Raw genomic sequence first — 24,127 nt, 5'->3', positions numbered from 1 at the left:
GATAAAATATATTCAGTTGTATCAGAGATGTGTAAGCAGGGAATGTCTTGTAATATCACCAAGATGCAGTTTGGTTAAAATCTGTTCCGTGGTATCATGGGTGTGAACGCAGGGGATGTCTTGTAATATAAGCGATATAATGTTTGTCTACAATCTGTTCAGTGGTGTCAGAGGTGTAAATGCAGGGATTGTCATGTTTCGGCACTGAGGTAGAGTTTGGTTAAAATCTCTTCTTTTGTTTCAGAAGTGTGAAAGCATGTATTGTCGTGTAATATCACGGAAGTGGTTTGACTTACGAAAATTCTGAGGTATCACAAGCGCGTAAGCAAGGATTGTTTTGTAATATCACTTGGGTGAAGTTTGGTTAAAATCTGTTCTGTAGTATCCTAGGTATGTAAACAGGGAATGTCTTGTATTATCACTTAGAAGTTTGGATAAAATATGTCAAGTTGTATCAGAGATGTGTAAGCAGGTGGTGTCCTGTTATATAACTAAGAAAATAAAGTCTGGCAAAAAAATGTTCAGTTGTATCAGAGATGTGTAAGTAGGGATTTTCCTGTAACACCACTGAGTTGAAGTTTGAATGAAATCTGTTCCGTGGTATCAGAGATGTGTAAGCAGGGATTGTCTTGTAACAGCACCGAGTTGAAGTTTGAATGAAATCTGTTCAGTGGTATCAGAAGTGTAACAGCACTGGGTTGAAGTTTGAATGCAATCTGTTCCGTGGTATCAGAGATGTGTAAGCAGGGATTGTCTTGTAACAACACTGAGTTGAAGTTTGGATAAAATCTGTTCAGTTGTATCACAAATGTGTTAGCAGGGAATGTCTTGTAATATCACCGAAGTGAAGTTTGGTTTAAATCTGTTCCGTGGTATCATGGACGTGAAAGCAGGGGATGTCTTGTATATAAGTGATGTAAAGTTTGTCAACAATCTGTTCAGTGGTATCAGAAGTGTGAAAGCAGGGATTTTCTTGTTTCAGCACTGAGGTAAAGTTTGGTTAAAATCAGTTCTGTTGTTTCAGAAGTGTGTAAGCAAGGATTGTTTTGTAATATCACCTGGGTTATTTGGTTAAAATCTGGTCTGTGGTATCCTAGGTATGTAAACAGGGGATGTCTTGTATTATCACTGAGAAGTTTGGCTAAAATATGTTAAGTTGTATCAGAGATGTGTAAGCAGGGATTTTCCTGTAACAGCACTGATTAGAAGTTTGAATGAAATCTGTTCCGCTGTATCAGAGATGTGTAAGCAGGGATTGTCTTGTAACAGCACTGAGTTGAAGTTTGAATGAGATCTGTTCAGGGGTATCAGAAGTGTGACAGCACGGGATGTCTTGTAATATTATTGAGGTAAAGTTTGGATAAAATCTGTTCAGTTGTATCAGACATGTGTAAGCAGGGAATGTCTTGTAATATCACTGAAGTGAAGTTTGGTTAAAATCTGTTCCGTGGTATCATGGGCGTGAAAGCAGGGGATGTCTTGCAATATAAGTGATGTAAAGTTTGTCTGGTATCAGAAGTGTGAAAGCAGGGATTTTCTTGTTTCAGCATTGAGGTATCACAAGCGTGTAAGCAAGGATTGTTTTTGGCTAAAATCTGGTCAGTTGTATCAGAGATGTGTTAAAAGGGTTTGTTTTGTCACTCTACTGAGGTGAAGTTTTGATGAAATCTGTTTGGTTGTATCAGAAGTGTGTAAGGTAGGATTGTCTTACCGAGTTGCGTCGGAGAGAAATCAACCCTATGCAAGTGCACCTATTTATGTACATATTTCGGGTTTACAAATCTCTATGCAGTTTAGCTTAAATGTGTTCAGTTGTATCAGAAATGTGTTAGTGTAAATGCTCTTTTGTTCCGACGTTGGAAAGTTCCGGGCGGAAAAAACTAACTAGCCGAAAAGTTCCGGAGGAACTTATTAACTAGTTACTTTGTTCTTCCTCTGGTTTAAAAGTTCCACCGGAACAAAGTGACTAGTTGAAAAGTTCCAACGGAACATACCAACTAGTAAGAAAGTTCCTTTTTGCCAAATTAGTCAAAACCGGAACTAACAAACTAGCCCAAAAGTTCCAACGGAACTTATCAACCAGGCAGAAAGTTCCATTCGGAGAATTGATGCAAAGTAAACATATTATATTTGAACCTTTCAAAGGGAAACCAAGATACCGATTACAAAAGTCAAAAGGAACTTATCAACTAGCCACAAAGTTCCTCTTTGGCAAATAAGTCAAAACCGGAACTAACAAACTAGCCCAAAAGTTCCAACGGAACTTATCAACCAGTCACAAAGTTCCATTTGGAGAATTGATGCAAAGAACCACATGAGGAGGGGGTATTCTTCCCTCTCTTGAGGGTACTATGAATACTAAATTTGCATGATAATGCAACTTATTCCGTTTTATGTGAGCTATAAAATACAACTTAAATTTTGCATATTTGTCCCCAAAGAAACCCCTTTCAGTGCGTTGGGTATTCTTGTAAATTAATGATTTGCTCTTATATATACTGATACTCATTCTTCCCCCTCTTTTTACAAAAAGGACGAAATATGGTATATTCGGAACGATGTAACTAGTTGTTCTGTTCCGCCAGAACTATTCAACTAGCTACATTGTTCCGGAACTTTTCAACTAGCTACTTTTTTCCGGAACTTTTCGACTGCACTCGGAATAAAACACCTAGTTGGAAAGTTCCATCGGAACGAAATAACTAGTTGAAAAGTTCCGCCGGAACAAAGTAACTGACGGAACATAGTGGCTGTTACATTAGCAGGGTTTGGTCTTGAAATATCACTGAGGTGAAGTTTGGATCAAGTCTCTTCAGTGGTTTCAGAAGTGTGTAAGGAGGGATGGTTTTGTAATATCGCTGAGGTGAAGTTTGGCTTAAATGTATTCAGTTGTATCAGAAATATGTTAGCAGGGATGGGCTTGAAATATCACTGAGGTAATGTTTGGCTTAAATGCTGTAGTATCACAGGTAAGTAAGCAGGGTGGTCTTTTAATATCACTGAGGTGAAGTTTTGTCAAAATATGTTGAGTTGTATCAATTGTGTGTAGGCTGGGTGGTCTTTTAATATCACTGAGGTAAAGTTTGGCCAACATCTGTTCAGTGGCATCTGAGGTGTGGAAGCAGGTGTTGTCTTGTTATAGCACTAGCTGAAGTACAGTTTGGCAAAAATGTGTTTAAAAGTATCAAATGCAGATGCTTAGGCAGGGGTTGGCTTGTAATATCTCTATGGTAAAGGTTAGCTTAAATCTGCTCATTTGTATCATAGGTAAGTAAGTAGTTTTCTTGCTACATCACAGGGGTATATTTTTGCAAAAATCTGCACCAGAGGTATGTTATCAAAAGTTAATCATTAAGATGAACAATTACTAATTTTGATATTTGGAAATATTCTAACCTCTACAAGACGTAAATAAACCACTATGCATCATATTGTAACAATTTATTTGATCAAGATGTCAAAATATATCAAATCTTACACCAGTCTGTATTACTTATCTTAGTTACAAATTCGTTATTTAAAGACATCACTACAATGTTTGCTGCTTGACTGGTAAGAAACCTTTACTATGCATTTTCATATTTATCTCTCTTGTAGTTGAGACATATTTGGCCATTGTACATATGTATCAAGTCAAATCTATTAACTGACTGATGAGAATAATGAACTGGCTTTGTTCATCCTATTTTTATCTGACTGGAACAAAGTAAAACATACATACTCATCTCCCACCAAGTTTTTATGTATTATGTCAATTTTGAGAGAAAGTGATAAAATATTTCAGAAGTCTTAATGATAACCGTTGAATGCAAAATTATGGCTACATCTCACCTGGCCTATCTGCCAGGTGCTCTAGAATCACAGCACTGTTTTCTTTCAGTAAATTCATACAATAATACATAAATGAAGGATAGTAGCATAACAAAATCATAATAGTTAAAGAACATCCTGTCAAATTAAAACTTAATAAATCTATTAATAACTTTTTCATACTTTTTATTTCACCCTTATCACACAACTGAATTTTGTCTGAATTATAGGACCTGTCATAGAACAATGGTGTTAATTCAAATTGTACTGTCACCAAATAAATTATCTATTTCACAAAGAATTACCAATTTAAAATTATGTTTGAATAATACAATACAAAAGTGAAATTATTATGTAAACACCAGGTGGGATTGTGAAGAATTTCTGTCCCAATTTCATAAAATTGGATGATGTAAAGAGATTTAAAATTTACATATCAAATTTAGCATCACTATACATGTTTGATATAATCACAACAACAACCATTATACACATGTAATGACATAATACACATGTAATGACATTATCCACATGTTATAACATAATACACATGTGATTGATTGATTGATTGGTGTTTAACACCACTTTCAACACTATAATACACATGTGATGACATTATACACATGTTCATATGTAATGATATGATAAATGTTTTTATTAAGATAACTTGATGTAGATGGTGCATGGCACATAAATAAGCCTAACAGTCTATGGTAAATACTTATGTATCAAAAATCTCTTTCTAGTCAACTGCTTAACATGCTTAAGTAAATGTCCTTATTGCATTCATTAAAAAACATATATATCTAGACTACACCTTTATTGTCACTTTTATCATTCTTCTAATTTCTGGATTTCATCTCAATGGATATGGATAAATTAGTCAGTGTATTGGCTTTTTCCTCAACTACAGCGAATGTCATATCTTGAAAACGCTTTTAAAAGTTATATTTGACCTACTTCTCCTCATGAATCAGTTTCAAATATAAAACTAAAACAACTTTGGTATCTTTAAATGAAACTCTTTTAATTCAAAATTAAATGCAATTTTCTTACTGTGGGACTCGCAAGAGATTAAATTAGAAAAATTAGAAACCACAAAACCCAAGCATTTATTATAATATCAATTTTCAATGAAGTTTTATATTTCAATAATTGAGCTAAAACAAACTCTACATAGTTATAAGGTATACTGTAACAATCAGTTCACTGTTTTTAGGAAATAAATATGTAGGGAATTTTTACAAAGGTAACTACTCCAAATGACAACAGATCATCAATGAAACAGAAGTTACTGTTGATTAACTTATCTCCGTGGGTACCAATATTTGTGGATTCAAGAAAAATTTGTATTTTCTTAGATACTGCATTTCATGGGACCCAAGTCTGAATACAAGCACATAAGAAATTTGTACTTCATTGAACAATTGAATTTGTTGTTCAGCTATACCCACAATAAACCACAAAAATTGAGACATCACAAATAATTATGAATCCACAAAACATAAAAGGTGAATGCCTGGTACTATCAGTATTCCCAATAAAAAAATGATGTTATAATCAATGATTCTTGATAAAAAATAATTCACCAATTGTCATTTTTTTTTAAAACATATAGACCATTTTGTTATATTCAAGTTGGTTCAGATGGAAGTTAAATATCCTCTAATAAACCAAATGAGTTTTTTTGTATAGCCGATTAAACCATTTTAAACTACTAAAATTCCATTCCCTACCAAAATAAAAGTATACACCAACTTCCCTTTCAGAATAATGATTAACAAAAATGAATAATGAGATGATCATTTTGTTCATATTTTTACAGTAAAAGTAACAAGTTTTGAAGGCTGTGTAACACCAGTCTTAAACAATGCTCTGTGCAAGGTGCCTGTCTCTATATCAGACTCTGGTACTTTCTTGTTTGTTCCCTTAAACAACCTGGAAAAGATAAATTCAATAGGTAAATTTATTTTCTTTATATATAATTGTACTTATTCTTTATTCTATACCATGAAAAGTTTCTTTTATATTGTACTTATATGTAATATAAGTACTGTTTATACAAACAGCCTTTCCAGCTTACACTTAATAATTAATGTGATAATAAAGATGCTGACATTCTGGATACATTTAATTAACATACAGGGACCACTTGTTATATCTTGAGGTTAATTTCCCTGACATTTGACACTTTGAAGTTACAACTGGAATCTCACTAGGAGGCACTATAATCTTTTCTTAATCAGATACATGTCATAAATAATCACTGTTGGTGAGGAAATGCAGATAATGATACCAGATCTTATAAAAATTAATTACACAACAATTAGTATATCCTTGGGGGCACTCAGCTGTTTCCATCTGAGTTTTTGGACCTTGATGGAATTTTATCACTGGTTATTTCTAAAATTTCATTCATCCCCAAGCATTTCGGGGACAAATTTTATCAAATTTATTCCAGCGCCAGTTTGATAGACCCATGCTACTCTTCTAGCACATGGGCTATCCCCATGCAGACCTCGCACACCCTGGCTGCAGATGAGACGCCTAGTCTCATCACCTAAGTGGAGAACCCTCGCTTCACATTCCCCGGCTGGCGTATTGTCGGGCAGGCAGGTTCTTCCTTACACTGGAGGTTGCAAGCTGACTTGCTCAGGCAGGAACTCAAAATTGTCTTGTATGCTGAGTGTTTCCCTTTGGCCAAAACTAGATTGATTAATTGTTTTTATATTAACATTATTATTCATTTTAAAATATCTTTCTGCTTTAAGCCAGTATGATTTTGCTAAGACTATGTTTTTGGTTTACACACAAATACCCCTTATGTTACATTTGGTATTGTTTTTCGGAGCTGGTATTTGCTCAATTACATGGATGAGATCTGGACTTTAATAATTGAGATTTGCTCTATTAGGAGAGTTTTACTTTAATTAAGTGTGGGTTGTCAGGACTTGCTCATCAATACACACAAAACATAATTCTACATGAAAAATTACACGTGTTAAAATAAAAGGCTGATGGGATCATAAACATTTCATTTTATCAATGGAAGGCTTGCATATTGATACCTTGATCTTTGGAAAAGGTAAATAAAAATATGTCTCAAGAAATTTAGTAAGCCTGCCACTGGTGACTCAGAATGTTTTGATCACTGACACTAGAGGCATAAACAGGAGTATTTGCAGACCACTTTAACAACTTCACAAGAATTCAAGACAACCTCATACTAAAAGTACAGAAACAATATTTCACTTTATGAGACTCAATAAATATACAACATTAGACTGGAGACAAAATAAAAATATGAGACTACAGAAAAGAAATACAATATGAGACAACAGAATACAAATTTGGTTGTTTGTATAAATCAGTAAATAATTTAATTTTGGATGTAACACGTCTTCTGATTGGCTGAAAGATTTTGTCTATCAGCTCATAGACATAATTTTGTCATGTGACCGTGACATCATCAATGTTTTTTCATGATTTACTCCTTAAAATTGGAATTCAGAATTAAATTATAGGGACGGACTGAAATATTTCTGTCTATTTCGAAATAACCTCAAAAATGTGGTGCACACTGAATTTAAAAGTGTGCACCACATTTTTGAGGTTATTTCAAATAGACAGAAAAAATATTACAGTCATTCCTAAAATAAAACATAAAATAATCCTTTTGGTTAGGGGGGGAGGGGGTTTGCTAAGCATAATATGATTATAATTGTCTTCTAGCTGAACTTCCAGTAACAATTATTTCACGTTTATCCAAGAAAAGTTTCAGAGTACCTGGTTAAACCACAGGTTAAGGTCATAACGATGAAATGTTACGGTTATAAGTCCTTCCTGACAAACTTGTTCCTCTATGTTATAAGAGATTACTGATGGTTGCCCCAAGGTTAACATCACATATAATCTATCTGTTCTGTTGAAATTCAAAATAACACTTTGATCAATTATTAAGCTTTAAAATGTTTGACAACAAGATAACTGATTGTCATAGTAAATGCAGTTACACTTTTTTAATTGTAATATGGACCAAGGTGTACGTTCCAGAGAAAAAATATGTCTAAGATAAGAACTTACTTGAGTGGTTCAGCTTTAGCTGAAGGGGGTGTGTCCTCTGAAGGTGCTGTAGGTATCACTGGTTTAGGGACAGGTGTTTGCTTTGGAACTGCCAATTTTACCTGCATTGGAATACCTGTAAGAGTTATTAAAATTATTAATGATTCTAACATCAACTCTCACATGTTGCTATTGGTTAAGATATGGAATATAAGCGATAAACATTGTATATTTGGCTTCTATCATTAATTCAAGTTTATCATTATACTATTACTCACAAGTTTATTTTCTAGTTTTATGTGACTAAACAATTATATGAATGTGTGATGTCCTAAGGGCAAGGCAACTCCAAAATAAATATAAAAATAAAATAAAATTATTATCAAGATCAAATAGTTATTAGCTGATTTAAAGCTATAGAATATGTGTCACATAGTAAACATTGCTTTTATCTCAGTGTAAACAAGGGCAATTAATCCAAGACATATTTGTATTTACTTGTTATAACCCACTTTTTGAAGCAGGCAGTATAGTGATGGACTATCCATATAGGATTTTTTTTTTTGAGACAAGTGCCTGTGATGACAAGGACTTTGTCATATCTGCACACGACAATACACATTTGAATCCACTCCTACTCGCATACCCTAATCAGAATTTTCCCAGAATCTTCACCATATAAAGCCATTAAGCACCTCTATATTGTTTTTGAACCCATTTATTTAGGGAGTTTCCTTAGCAATTCATGGACTTTTGACATTGTTTTATCTGGGAATACATACTTTGTATCTGCTAATCCTCCTCAATCCCTTTTCAGAATTCATTGAAACTTCCAACAATATCAACCATATAATGCATTGTGCATCTCCTATTTTGTTTTTTATTTGAAACATTTGTGGAGCAGGGGTTATCAATTTGTGAGTTCTGTTCACAGTATTCTAGTTTTGCTTTATTTCATTTGTTCACTATTTATTTAGTCTTGTGAATCTCTTTGTATCATATTAGTTTTCTATTCACTAAACCTGGAGTATCACTCCACATTTACATAAGTTCCCTACTAACTAAATCTACAATTTCTTTTAGTATTTATATATGTACAATACAAACAAACTCTTGTGAATCTCTCCCTATATCATTGCCGTTCAAACTATGTCCGGAGTATCTCTTTGTATTTATGTTAAATCCCTACTCACAAAGGAGTATCTCTCCACATTTTTTATTAGATCCCTAATCACTAAATCTTGAGTGACTCTTTGTAATTTTATTAATTCCCTACTAAGTCTGGAGAAACTCTATATCTACATAATGGCACATATAATCCATTAAATATTCCCAAATAATCAGATGTAAAGAAAGTATTACCATCTAATTCTCTGTTATGGTATTTCTGTATAGCTTTGGCAGCATCTTCTTTCTGTACATACATAACCTCTCCTATACCTTCCTTAACAAGTCTGGCTCTTTTCATAGCTCCTACTGCACCAAATAATTCCTAAAATCAGGTGTATTTTATCAGAAATAAATGTGGATAGTGTCCACTTGTGGACACAGATGATGCCCCCGCTGGCATATTATATAGTTATAAAGGGACATAACTGAAGAACGGTAAAAGTGACGCTATCCAAATTTGAACTTGATCTGAGTTTTGTGGTAATATGCATTGTGTGTAAGTCTGATAACATTTGGTTGAGGCTAACTTAAGTAAATAACAGAAACTAAAAATTCAGCAATTTTTCTATTTGTAAACATGCATAACTCTAGAACGGTTGTGTATAAGTTTTATAACATTTGGTTGAGACAAACTAAAGTTAGAGAACGGAAACGAAAAATTCAGCAATTTTTATGTTTATAAAGGGACATAACTCAAGAATGGTAAAAGTGTCGCCACCAAATTTCGTACTTAATCTGTATTATGTAGTAATAAGCATTGTGTATAAGTTTCATAACATTTGGTTGAAGCAAACTAAAGTTAGAAAACATAAACAAAAATTTTGTACTTGATCTTAGTTTTATGGTAATGAATATTGTGTATAGGTTTCATAATGTTTGGTTGGGGCAAACCTAAGTTACAGAATGGAAACTAAAAATTTTGCAATCTTTCGATTTATAAAGGGGCATAACTCAATAATAGTTAAAGTGACACTACCCAAATTCAACTTGATCTGTGTTTTATCAGTGGAAGTCAAAATTAAACATTGCATTGTATAAAGCATTGATTGTAGTTGATTCAACTATAATAATGGACAAAGGAAGATAACTCCAATTTTAAAAATTACTTGATATTTAGAAGAAAATAAAAAATTTGCAATTTTTCCATTTATAACGAGCATAACCCTAGAACGGTTAAAGTGACGCCACCAAAATTCAAACTTGATCTGTGTTTTGTGGTAATAAGCATTGTGTATAAGTTTCATAACATTTGGTTGAGGCAAACTTAAGTTTGATAGAGAACGGAAACTAAAAATTTAGCAATTTTTCCACTTGTAAAGGGGCATAACTCTAGAACGGTTAAAGTGATGCCACCAAAATGCAAACTTGATCTGTGTTTTGTGGTAATAAGCATTGTGTATAAGTTTCATAACATTTGGTTGAGGCAAACTTAAGTTAGAGAACGGAAACTAAATATTTTGCAATTTTTCCATTTATAAAGGGGCATAACTCTAGAACAGTTAAATTGACGCCACCAAAATTCAAACTTGATCTGTGTTTTGTGGAAATAAGCATTGTGTATAAGTTTCATAACATTTGGTTCAGGTAAACTCAAGTTAGAGAACGGAAACCAATTATGGGCAGTGATTTTGCTAGCGCTCGTCACTTTCGTAATTTACGAAACTGTTTTCAAAATGAAGAAAGTATTTCAAATCAATTTCGTCACTTAAATTTGGAAAGTGTAAAAATATTTTCGCATGAAAATGCTATAATTCTACCTGTCTACATGTTTCTGACAAGTTTATGACCCTCAGCTAATTAACATTTACAACAGGTATTATAAATTTGTGATTACAGCTAATCCGCTTACAGCCATCGGATGGTTCACTAATAGGGTGAATTATTTTCCCCAGTAAAGTTAGTCAGTCTGCATTTTAATTTCAATATTTCTCAAGGCCAAAGACCACAATTTGCAGTTCGTTTGTCGTAGTTTCGTCATTTGAACAAAATTGTTTTCCCCCGGACAGTTCGCTTTTTAATTTCAATATTTCTAAAACGATCATAATTTGCAGTTCGTTTGTCGTAGTTTTGTCAAATGATCCTATTTTTTGTCATTTTTGATATAAAACGTTCAATTTCGATCAAAAAGATAGAACTTTATTCAAAACGTTCAGAAATGTTTTCACGTTAAAAACTTCCATCATCATCAACGAGTTAAACAGGAGCTTCTTTTACGATATGCCTTAGTCCTTCAAAGTCTGACAAAGATGTATAGTTAGTAATATGAATACATCCTTGGTCCCTTGCTGTTACCCAAAATAGTGTTGATTTTCATCTCGCGCAAAAGTGACTAAAGCCCTCAAAATCCTAGCTTAAACCCTGATTATGGGACATAGGTACGTACGTTCGTTCGTATGCACATACAGACGGACAAGGGTAAAACTTAATGCCCCCACCGTAGCATAAAAATACCAATCATCATCTCCAATAAACTTTATTTTGTTCATCAAAATCATTGAGGCAAGATGGAAGGCCATGTTTATATTACAAATTAAGTTTGACTTATGAGGGCAATTCTCCTAGATCAATTTAACATGAATTTCATTGGTCAATGTCCCATTATTTGTTCATTTGTACGTCATGAACCTTGTGTTGGTTGACTGGGATTAAAAGTGTAAGCTGGATAGGCGCAAAAAAAAAAGGCCCCCCCCCCCCCCCCCCCCCCACACAGAGGTTGTATACTGTAAGGACAATTGGTCATTGTTAAAAGCTGTATGATGACATGCCTTTAAATATATTTCATATTATGTTATACAAATCACAAAAAATAGTTTAAAAACAAAACAAAACAAAAACAAATTGCTAAACTCTTAAAATAAAAAAATAACATGAAGCAAAGAAGATCTCTTACAACAATATCATCTTGACTGACGACAGGATGGAGATTGGTAATGGAAATCTTATATCCTTGTAATGGACTGACCAATGTTTGTGCTAAATCTGGTACCTGAAATGTATAAATTATGTAACCAGTAAGTAGGTAAATTGATGTCACAATTCATACTAGAGAGGTTTAACTGAGTTCTTTGATATAAAAATGATAGGAAGGTATTTCACTAAGTGTTAAATTCAACAATGGCACATAATTTGAGCTAACAATTCAAACAGGGTTTGAAACTGACTTTAAATACCTGGCTCATCTGAACACAACCTTATCATACATTACAATGAAGTACCTATATTTGTAAAAAAGTGTGAATATATTCCATTTTGATAAAAAGACTAGAAATAGATAAATAAATAAGTTAGATGCTTAATGAAACAGACAACAACCTCCTGAAACCTCTTGTGAACCTCACCTGGTCTTCATTAATGGCCATTCTAATTTCCTGTTTTATTAACTTAGGTTTCTTAATAACATCAACCATATCTGCTACCATGGTAGTTTTAGCAAACTTTAATGGTCCACTCGCTAACTTCAGAGGACCTGAACTAGCAAATTTCAGTGGTCCCTGTGTTGGGGCTTTCCTTTTCACAGCTATTGGTGCGGGTTTGATTGGAGGCTTAGAAGTAATAACAGGTATAGGTTGTGGACGTAATGTTTGTGGATATTTGACGGTCAGTGTTTTTTCTGTGACATGTGTTTTTGGTTGACCATAATGGTATCCCACAGGTTCATCATAATACTCCTCTACCAAAGGATCTGCCACAGTTTCGTATTCATCATTTTGGACTTTAAAAACTGGCCCTCTTCCACTTGTTATCTGTACATTCTGAAGGCATATAAGTAATTATTTATTACAGAGAGAATTGAGAGAATTTTGAGAGCATTTTTAATTTGAAATATATGAGTATCATCCAATTTATGAATTGATAGACAAAATGCACTTTCTAAGCTTACACAAATCCTGAAAAATTATTAAGACATAAATATATCCTAAAAGATAATGATTTTTTTATTTGATATCAAATTTGTTATCAAATCACTGAACAGTTCATATCTATGAATATCTCCCTCCATGTTAGCCTTTTTGGCACATTTGTGCATTTACCTGGCTATACTTATGTAGTAAAAGCAATAATTTTGTGTTTACATGAATTATCATTGATATGGTCATAATTATAAATTAATGGTTTACAAAAGTTTGAATTTTTCTAATTACTAAGGATTTTCTACCCAGGAATAGATTACCTTAGCTGTATTTGTCAAAATCTTTTGGAATTAACAACTTTCAAAATAAGTCTCTTACAGTTTTGATGTCCCCTAAATTTATGTGAATCTTTACTGACTTGAATCATGAAAAACTCAAACATTTTTTTGTTTTATTATTTTATATGGTTGTTTTACATCTACTACAAGTCTGAACTGATACTTTAAGTAACTTTACACAAGATACATTGCTTACCTGAGATTGTGTATTGTCAATATTTCTTGTAATGGTCATGGCATTACCAGACATCTGAACACCTTGTCGAGATCCCTGACCTCCAAGCTTAAAAAAAAGGAATATGGTTACTAAATATATGTAGTTATGGTAGTAAAAATATTTCTTGAATTTACAAATTGATTAATTAAAATTACTGCATAAAAATAAAATGCCAAATCTTATGGTGTTTATATATCACAACTCGTTCATTATGCCTGTGTCTGTTGTGACGTTTTGGATTTCAATGAACGTAATCTATGTAGTACTGGTAAATTATTAAGTCAGGGATTTCATCACCACAAATTACTTAAAACCTTTACTAAATTCTTCCATAAATATAAAGATTTGGTTTGGAAGTTTGGTTGTACCTGTAGAAAACTTATTTCAAACGGGATAGCACATCCTAATTTTTACGCAGATGTTGTTTACAGAGCCCCGGAAATTGAGATACGATCCGGGTAAACTTATTGATCCTTTAAATAAACTTATTCTAAAAGGTTACCAATTCAAAACTGTAATTAGATCTTTGAATATTGTTTTTATTGGTATTAATATTGATTTTGTTATCAGCAAATTAAAATCAAACTAAACATTATCTTTATATACATATGCACATTCATGGCCCTTCAATCTGTTGATACCTGTATTGGCATTGCACAAGGTCATGTTTTTCTCTAACTGTTAATGATGTCTTTACACTAAATCCATTGGATGTTGGATGTGTACTGTTGATATTTTAGTCTTAGATGCATGATTTTTTTATCAGTTATTATTGGCTTTGAATTAGCTGTCAGTAACTGCGAGTACTCTCAGATCTGTACTTAGTGTCTTTTTGTTGTGGTGATGTATAAGTACCCTGCCACGTCCACTCTGTGTTTTTGTTAGACGTATTTCTGCTTTGTATCCATCCGATGAGTTAAGCCCTTTTCAACTGATTTTCATAGTTTGTTCATATGTGGTACTGTTAAACTACTGTCCCAGGTTAGGGGAGGGTTAGGGCCTTCAAATTAATTTAACCCCGCCACATTCTGTATGTGCCTGTCCCAAGTTAGGAGCCTGTAATTCAGTGGTTGTGGTTTGTTGCTGTATATCATATTTGTTTTTTGTTCATTATTTTGTACATAAATCAGGCCGTTACATGTTTAGTTTTCTTGTTTGAATTGTTTTACATTTGTCATTTTTGGACCTTTTATAGCTGACTATGCGGTATGGGTTTTACTCATTGTTGAATGCCATATAGTTGTTAATTTCTGTGTCCTTTGGTCTCTTGTGGAGAGTTGTCTCATTTGCAATCGCACCACATCTTCTTATTTTTATATAGAAGTCACTGGTGTGTTGAAAAATTAAAAAAAATAAATAAATTAGTTATGTTAGTAATCCTTTGTTACTCTCAAGAAATAATAAGAAAAATCATTAAATCTTGATAAAAATGTAAATACATTTCACATTTTGTTCCAAGTTTTATCACTGAAACATAAAAATCAGGTATCAGAATAACCTGTTTTTTTAAAGTGGAAGTAAACTTTTCCATACTTGATTTACTGCAGTGGTAATAACAGATATATCATAAATTCAAAAATTCAAAAAGCTGTTGTTCCACAAATCAAAGAATGCCTTATATCATAGCTTGAAGTTATATTACTATGATATCGCTGACATTAGAACTCACCACTAAGGCAAAAATCTTGAAAAATACGGTTTGGTTTTCTGAATAGATTGCCTTTACTGAAACGTGTTTGAAGTTAAAATAAAATGCTCCGCTGGGGCGCAGCTTGATACGACCGCAGAGGTCGAACCCTGAACAGTTGGGGCAAGTATGGACACAACATTCAAGCTGGATACAGCACTGAATTTGGATTGTAATTAAATATTTGACACAGCATAGGTTTCTCACACAGAATGAAAGTGGTCTAAGAACTTAAAATTTTTTAATTTACCTATTAAAACCATATCATTATTATTTGCTTTTATATATAAATCAGAAATAACCAATTTAAAATGGAAAATTTTAAAGAAAAAAAATGAAAAAAAAATCCCCCCAATTTTTTGAACCCCCTTATGATTCATTTCCCCCAAACTCAATCCCAGCCTTCCCTTTGTGGTATGGTACCTTGCAGTACAATTTCAGAGAGATCCATACACTTGAACACAAGTTATTGTCTGGAAACTAGAAAAATGCTTGTTTTTTGGCCCCAAATTCCTATACGTTTAGGGCAATTACCCCCAATCTCAAACCCAGCTTTCCCTTTGTGATATGGAACCATGCAGTACAATTTCATAAAGATCCATACACTTACACACAAGTTATTGTCCTGAAACTAGAAAAATGCTTGTTTCTTTGCCCTTTTTTGGCCTCTAATTACTAAAATTTTGAGGGAATTACCCCCAAAATCAATCCCAGCCTTCCCTTTGTGGTATGGTACCTTGCAGTACAATTTCAGAGATCCATACATTTGAACACAAGTTATTGTCTGGAAACTAGAAAAATTATTATTTTTGGCCCCTTTTTCCTTAACTTTTTGGGCAATTACCCCCAAACTCAATTCCAGCTTTCCCTTTGTAATATTGAACCTTGTAGTACAATTTCATAAAGATCGGTACACTTACACACAAGTTATTGTCATGAAACTAGAATAAAATGCTCCGCTGGGGCGCAGCTTGATATGACTGCAGAGGTCGAACACTGAACAGTTGGGGCAAGTATGGACACAACATTCAAGCTTGATACAGCACTGAATTTGGATTGTAATTAAATATTTGACACAGCATAGGTTTCTGACACAGAATGAAAGTGGTCTAAGAACTTAAAAAAAAATTAATTTACCAATTCAAACCATATCATTATTATTTGCTTTTATATATAAATCAGAAATGACCAACTAAAAATGGAAAATTCTAAAGAAAAAAAAGGAAAAAAAACTCCCCCCCCCCCCCCAAATTTTTTGAACCCCCTTATGATTCATCACCCCCAAACTCAATCCCAGCCTTCCCTTTGAGGTATGGTACCTTGCAGTACAATTTCAGAGAGATCCATACACTTGAACACAAGTTATTGTCTGGAAACTAGAAAAATGCTTGTTTTTTGGCCCCAAATTCCTAAACGTTTAGGGCAATTACCCCCAAACTCAAACCCAGCTTTCCCTTTGTGATATGGAACCTTGCAGTACAATTTCATATAGATCCATACACTTACACACAAGTTATTGTCCTGAAACTAGAAAAATGCTTGTTTTTTTGCCCTTTTATGGACCCTAATTCCTAAAATTTTGAGGGAATTACCCCCAAAATCAATCCCAGCCTTCCCTTTATGGTATGGTACCTTGCAGTACAATTTCAGAGAGATCCATACACTTGAACACAAGTTATTGTCTGGAAACTAGAAAAATGCTTATTTTTGGCCCCTTCTTCCTAAGCTTTTTGGTCAATTGCCCCCAAACTCAATTCCAGCTTTCCCTTTGTGATATGGAACCTTGTAGTACAATTTCATAAAGATCCATACTCTTACAAACAAGTTATTGTCAAGAAACTAGAAAAATGCCTGTTTTTTGCCCCTTTTTGGCCCCTAATTCCTAAAATTTGGAGGCAATTACCCCCAAAATCAATCCCAGCATTCCCTATGTGATATGGAACCTTGTGGTACAATGTCAGAGAGATCCATCACTTACACACAAGTTATGTCTGAAAGTTACAAAAATGCTTATTTTTGGACCCTAATTCCTTAACTGTTGGTACCATAACCCCCAAAATCAATCCCCACCTTCCTTTTGTGGTAATGAACCTTATGGTTAAATTTCATTGAGATCCATTCACTTAACTAAAGTTAGAGTGCGAAAACTAATGTGTTTTTCGGACAACGACGACGACGCCAACGTCATTCCAATATACGACCACAAAAAATTTTTTGCGGTCGTATAAAAATGCTTGTATTTTGCCCCTTTTTGGCCCCTAATTCCTAAAATTTGGAGGCAATTACCCCCAAAATCAATCCCAGCATTCCCTTTGTGATATGGAACCTTGTGATATAATGTCAGAGAGATCCATACACTTACACACAAGTTATTGTCATGAAACTAGAAAAATGCTTGTTTTTTGCCCCTTTTTGGCCCCTAATTCCTAAAATTTGGAGGCAATTACCCCCAAAATCAATCCCAGCATTCCCTTTGTGATATGGAACCTTGTGGTACAATGTCAGAGAGATCCATACACTTACATACAAGTTATGTCTGGAAGTTACAAAAATGCTTATTTTTGGCCCCTAATTCCTTAACTGTGGGTACCATAACCCCCAAAATCAATCCCCACTTTCCTTTTGTGGTATTGAACCTTATGGTAAAATTTCATTGAGATCCATACACTTAAACTAAAGTTAGAGTGCGAAAACTTATGTGTCTTCGGACGAGGACGACGACGCCAACGTCATACCAATATACGACCACAAAAATTTTTCTGCGGTCGTATAAAAAATGCCTTGACTGAACTGTGTTTTATCTCTAATAAACAATGGAAGAGCTTTGGAGCACTCAGACACTTATTATTGCTTTCATTTTCCTTTGTGAACAGCAAGGAAACATATTTAAACAATATTTTGATTTGAGTAATCTCCCTTTGTCTATAATTGTAGGAGATTTTCCTTATTAAAAAAAAAATGGTTTTCTTGACAAGTATGGTAATACACATATGTTTACCACACTGTACTCACAAACATAGGCAAACACTGGCTGTGATATAGCTGTCCAGCCAGTGACTATTGGAATTTTGACAGCACTTTGTTCAAATCTATAAAACAAAAAAACATTATATCTTAAAATTCTTACTTACTGTTCTTGTTATTTTGAAATTTGTAGATCCATTATTATGATTACCGGTATTCATCTACAATAAAAAATTGTGTTTACTGCATATAATTGAATACCCAGGCCATCCGTTAAAGTTTGCATCTTTAGCTTGTTCTCAAAAAGTATCATATAATGCAACCACATACTTTGTTTATTGACAGATTATCTATGATTTTGAAAACGAGAGGGAGTTTCTCGGCTAAAATTTCATCAAAGGGCGAGAAAGACATCACAACTGGGACAACTGTTCTTTTTTTTTTATAAATATAAAGACCAATGATATGGCAATGGTGATATTAACATCCAAAATTCATTTCGTGATTGAAATTAATTGTACTATAATAAAACTCACTTGTATCCTGGCATAGTATATAAAGATTTTAAGATTAAAATGTAAGGCTTAAACAGATAAGCTATCCTCTATCCAAATATGAAGACAATGATAAAAACCTACCTGAGTCGGAGCATTATTAACATTTCTTGTTATTGTCATGGAATTACCAGATATTTGGACACCTCCTGAAGAATTTCCTTGATTTCCAATCTGAAATAGAAATAAAAATTTATTATCAATATTGTAATCAAGAAAGTTTTCCATACAATGTAAATGATTTACTGAAGACAAAATTTTATGGACGGAGGTCGAAGAAGATATTGAAACTTTCAAAAACAATTTTTGATTCTCAAAGTAAATATTTTTTTTTTTAGCTTCAAATCAATCTGATAATTGCAACCACATACTTAATGCTACCATATAGATAGGTGAAAAAAAGAGTATTATAGATTTTTTTTGTTAGTATTTGATATCATAGTTAGAATAAGTTAGTTAACTGTAGCTTTTGATTAAAACATGTCAAATGATCAGAATGGTTTTAAAATGGTTTAAGGGTAGACTACTCTGTAAAATTCCTTTATTTTTTGGTATAAAAGCAACACCTTTTGTCTTTAATTCTGCGACTTTTGTCACAGCAGTGTTCTCCCCAGAAATTTTTTAAGGCGCAAAATTTCAAGGCGCGTAACTCTATTTTAGAGTGAACTATTGTGATCTGAAGCAATCGGTCATAAATCATTACATGCAATAAACCACAGTATTAATATACATGATAAAGAATAAGAATATATATATGAAATAAATTCATTTTAAACACAAAAAGCATTTTTATCACAGTCAATTAAATAAGTCAAATGTATATATATTTCATGAAAAATCCTCATTTTCTTCTGGGCCTTCCAATGCTGAAAGCTTCAGAAATATTTATTTCTTTACTCTCTGTTCCTTCTAGAGATATAGTAACAAGACAGTTTGTAATTTTGTTGGACAGCCTTTTCCTCAGTCTTTATCCTCTTTAGGGTTGAAAACATCATCTGCCTTTCGCTTAACCATTTCTTCTTTGCAAAGAACATGTTGATTCAGCATTAAAATTGATTATGTTTAAGATGTTTGGTATACAACTTTTTAAAACAAAAAAATTGTAATGAACCAGCTGACCAGTGTCTGTAGTTTGACATTACGCTTCCGTGTGTAAAATTGTCAAAACGTTTCTTTGGCAGGTAGATATAAACGAAACTTGACAAATTCGTCAAAGTTAAAACCAGTGAAATTCTTTACTAGTGACATTATACAAATGCTGCAGCGATTCCATACATATATTTCCCGATGGACGAATTAACGATCGATGTTAAAAATTATTTTATCTCTAAAACATGACAGTTGACAGACGAATTTTACTTGCAAGCAACAATTTTTCACTTTCTAATAAAATAAATCACTCCTCGTTATCTTAAATAAAAGTTTATTTTACTTTTTTGACGTACAAATACTCTCATTCATAAATTTCATCGTAAATTTCTTTTAGTAATGTGTATTCAAATTTATCGCTTGTATTCATCATGTTCATTGGTCGTGTTTAAATAGATTCTTCTTCTCGACCAATGAAAAAATTTGTTACTTAAATGGCCAAGTATCGCACACAGACGATGCGTAAATACAATGTATTTGCGATCTATTTCTTCAATTTTTGCACTGAAGTTTTTAAAAACTTTTATTTTCTTCTAAAAATATCTATCTTCTTGATGATCATTTACGCTATAACCTGATTACATAGTCTGATAAGGCTTGAACAGGTAAATCAGAGACTTTTGCTAGTTATCAGTTATTGCGCAACATTGACCGACCTCTCAGCGGTAATCAGCAACTTGACAATTTTAACCAACATTTATAATTAAAATGTGAAAATTAACACGCTGCGGGATCAAGTATTAAAGGACAGTGGCCAATTAAGGCGCTGCGGGATCAACGAAAATATTTTGAAGGCGCTGCGGGACCGCAGCGTCATATCGGCCTGGGGAGAACACTGCACAGGCGAGACAAAAACCACATCTTAGGGTCATTTAAGCACGGTCCCTTCAAAGGATGATGTCTAATATGATAAGAACTATTGACTAGTCATACAAAGTCAAAGACAATGAATACTTACAGTTCTAGTAAACCCAGTATTTGTCTTGACTCCAGAATTAATTGTTCTAGTAAAGTTTGGATTTGTTTTTACTTCAGTATTGATTGTTTTGAATGTTTTACCAAGTCCTGTTACAATAACTTGTCCACTATTATTGTTCTGTTTATTTTTATTTTGTTGAATTTTCATTCTAGCATCAGATAATTTAGCTTTGGCTGCTAGTTTGTCACGTGCATCATTTGGACGTTTGGCTGCAGCGATTTTGTCTCTTGCATCAAAAACTGTCTTATTAAAACCAGACAGATTTTTATTTGGAAACGACACAGAAATCGGTTTGATATTTGATTTATCCTGTAGTCCTTTATTTTTACGAGTTTGTAAAGATATAATATTATTCTTTTTAGTTTGCAGAGACAAACGCCCATTTCTCTGTTTTTGCATCATAACATTCTTCGGACTTCTAAATGTTACTCTGTTTGTCCTTGGAGACCGAGTTGCCTGTTTTTGAAATTTAACTTTTCCTTTTACAAAATTTTTGCCTGCTCTGCTTTCATTACCAACATTCCTAAAATAAAAATTAATACCAATAACAGAGTTGTGAAGTTGCTGCCCAATGTTTCATACAACCTATTAAAAAATAGCATAATGTGTATACAGATACACAACAGTTAAGAGGTTGTATCTCCTTCAAATATGTAATCTAACAGAATTTAAGTTTAAAATAAAAAGCTCAGCAATTGAACAAAAATATAATCCTGCATATCTAATTGCAAAACCCCTGAAAGCTGCTTAATTTGGATATTGAGAAGCCAAAATGAAACATTTCTTCAAAATATGAAGATGTTGCATTACCAGAAAGGCACCTTATTTTTTAATTATCTGGCTCATAGGCATACATATAAAATATATGTATATAGATTAATGCTGGCCTGTAAAATTTTTGGTTTCTCTCTGCATATTTTCATTCAGTCTTCAAGAAAAGAAATAATACTAAACAAAAAAATGAAAATAACTCTTTTGTTTTACATTGTATTATAAGAATAACACACATACAAATGTAATAATAATGCTTAAATTCTAAATTGACTTATACTACTAACTGACAAATTATTATTGTGTTAATCGAAATTCTAAGAGAGGAAATATACTCTGTTCTATCACGATTGCCAACAAACAATGATGTAGCATTATCGTATGCATATATTTCACTTTACTTTTGGCATCCAATTTTCCCTATATAAATACATGAAACATGTACCTTTTGACCATTTTTGTCAAGCCTTCGACTTTAGTCGAAAAAGCGAGATATAGCGATCCTACATTCCATCGGCATCGGCATCATCATCGTCGGCGGCGTCCACAAATATTCACTCTGTGGTTAAAGTTTTTGAAATTTTAATAACTTTATTAAACTATCCTGGATTTCTACCAAACTTGGACAGAAGCTTGTTTATGATCATAAGATAGTATCCAGAAGTAAATTTTGTAAAAATAAAATTCCATTTTTTCCGTATTTTACTTATAAATGGACTTAGTTTTTCTGCCGGGAAATATTACATTCACTCTGTGGTTAAAGTTTTTAAAATTTTAATAACTTTCTTAAACTATCCTGGGTTTCTACCAAACTTGGACAGAAGCTTGTTTATGATCATAAGATAGTATCTAGAAGGAATTTTTGAGAAAAAAAAAATCCATTTTTTCCTTATTTTACTTTTAAATGGACTTAGATTTTCTGCCAGGAAACAACACATTCACTCTGTGGTTAAAGTTTTTAAAATTTTAATAACTTTCTTATACTACTTTGGATTTGTACCAAACTTGGACAGAAGCTTGTTTATGATCAAATGCTAGTATCTAGAAGGAAATTTTGTAAAAAAATAAATCCATTTTTTCCGTATTTTACTTTTAAATGAACTTAGATTTTTTGCCAGGAAACAACACATTCACTCTGTGGTTAAAAGTTTTTAAAATTTTAATAACTTTCTTATACTATTTTGGATTTGTACCAAACTTGGACAGAAGCTTGTTTATGATCAAATGCTAGTATCTAGAAGGAAATTTTGTTTTCTTTCAGTTAACATTACATTCAGTCTGCAGTTAAAGTTTTAAAACATTTATTAGATTCATAAACTATCCTGGATTTTTACCAAACTTGGACAGAAGCTTCTTACAATCAAAAGATAGTATCAAGAGGAATATTTTTATTGATTTACTTCCACATTTTTGTTGAGCCTGTGATTAACAGAAAAAGTAGGCGAGACACTGGGTTCCGCGGAACCCTTCCGAATTTTTTTAAATTGTCTGGCCTGTAGTTCTGCATAATGTGGGAATTTTATGGGATATATACTTCATTGTAAAATGTACCCAGTACTTGTTTATTTCTCATATTTTGTCACAAAAACACACAATGTCATTGTATATACATATACAATCTTTTCCCTTCATAGAAGCCATGAAAACTCATTAAAGTTTTCTACGCAAGGTCTTTTGGATGGACAGAATGACGGAGCAGTTACTAGATTTGATTTTGCCATTGGCGAATCAGGTAATACTAAGGATCCTTCATGGGTTACGGTATTTTCCTGAAAGCCTGGATATATACACCTTATCGCATTTTATTTTAATCCAGATAAGTTCTGAAATTACACAACTTTTTCATGGTATCGCAATTGCCAACCAGTTGAAGCTACATGTATCTGGGGCACTGTTTAAACAATGTATTGTGCAACAAAATGTTTATAGACATCGTAAACACTGCAAACAAACAGTAGCTCAAAATGGAACTTTTGTTAGTGGAAGCCATAGTAATAATGTGTATCAGCGGGAAAAAATTATGACAAATAAAAGACATAGTACAAAAAATATTTATGCCAGAACATGTCTGGCGGATAGAGGACAGCTGAATTGTGTTTATCCCGAACTAAGATGAACCATGCAGACTTGACATTGGAATAATGTTACAAATGACATTTAAGAAAATATTGTTTATTCTATAATGATATGAATATATAAAAAAAAATATATCAGTCTATTCATGATTTCTTAAAATGAAAAGTAGGGATGAAATATTTTCGATCACGACACTCAGGGTATTGTCCTGGTGAGAGCGTAATCCATCGTTATTTTCCTTAAATTTGCTTTCATTTCTATGAAGCTACTTTTGGTTTATGTTTTTCTTGTAATGCTACTCGTGGGCCCATAATTGGATTTAAGATAATTGTTTGTTTTTTGTTGTTGATGAAAAGACAAGAATCCCTTTTGAATTCTGTAAAATGCTTGTTCAGTACCTAATTTGAACAGTAAAGTTCTTTTTCTGGATGTAATCATCCAAAGATACGTCCGCCATCTTTAAAATGTGGGAAATACAAGCGGAACCTCTCGGATTATT

The 24,127-nt window shown here is 33.1% G+C and overlaps 1 protein-coding gene across 1 annotated transcript; it reads right to left on the bottom strand.

The window, feature by feature from the left end:
- Positions 1 to 3,426: 3,426 nt before the first annotated feature.
- LOC127707407 (uncharacterized) lies at positions 3,427 to 24,097 on the bottom strand. The gene is made up of 10 exons (XM_052211893.1): positions 24,027 to 24,097; positions 20,761 to 21,304; positions 18,738 to 18,827; positions 18,267 to 18,320; positions 13,428 to 13,514; positions 12,381 to 12,794; positions 11,933 to 12,028; positions 9,235 to 9,364; positions 7,894 to 8,008; positions 3,427 to 5,748 (listed from the first exon to the last, which is right to left on the bottom strand). Exons 1-10 carry the CDS (start codon positions 24,083 to 24,085, stop codon positions 5,622 to 5,624), a joined length of 1,716 nt encoding a protein of 571 aa, XP_052067853.1. The 5' UTR covers positions 24,086 to 24,097; the 3' UTR covers positions 3,427 to 5,621.
- Between the last annotated feature and the right edge of the window lie 30 nt (positions 24,098 to 24,127).

Source organism: Mytilus californianus, unplaced genomic scaffold (genome assembly GCF_021869535.1).
Source record: "Mytilus californianus isolate M0D057914Y unplaced genomic scaffold, xbMytCali1.0.p SCAF_7, whole genome shotgun sequence".
In the NCBI taxonomy this organism is placed as follows: Eukaryota; Metazoa; Mollusca; class Bivalvia; order Mytilida; family Mytilidae; genus Mytilus; species Mytilus californianus.
This window is presented reverse-complemented; position numbering and strand designations above follow the sequence as displayed.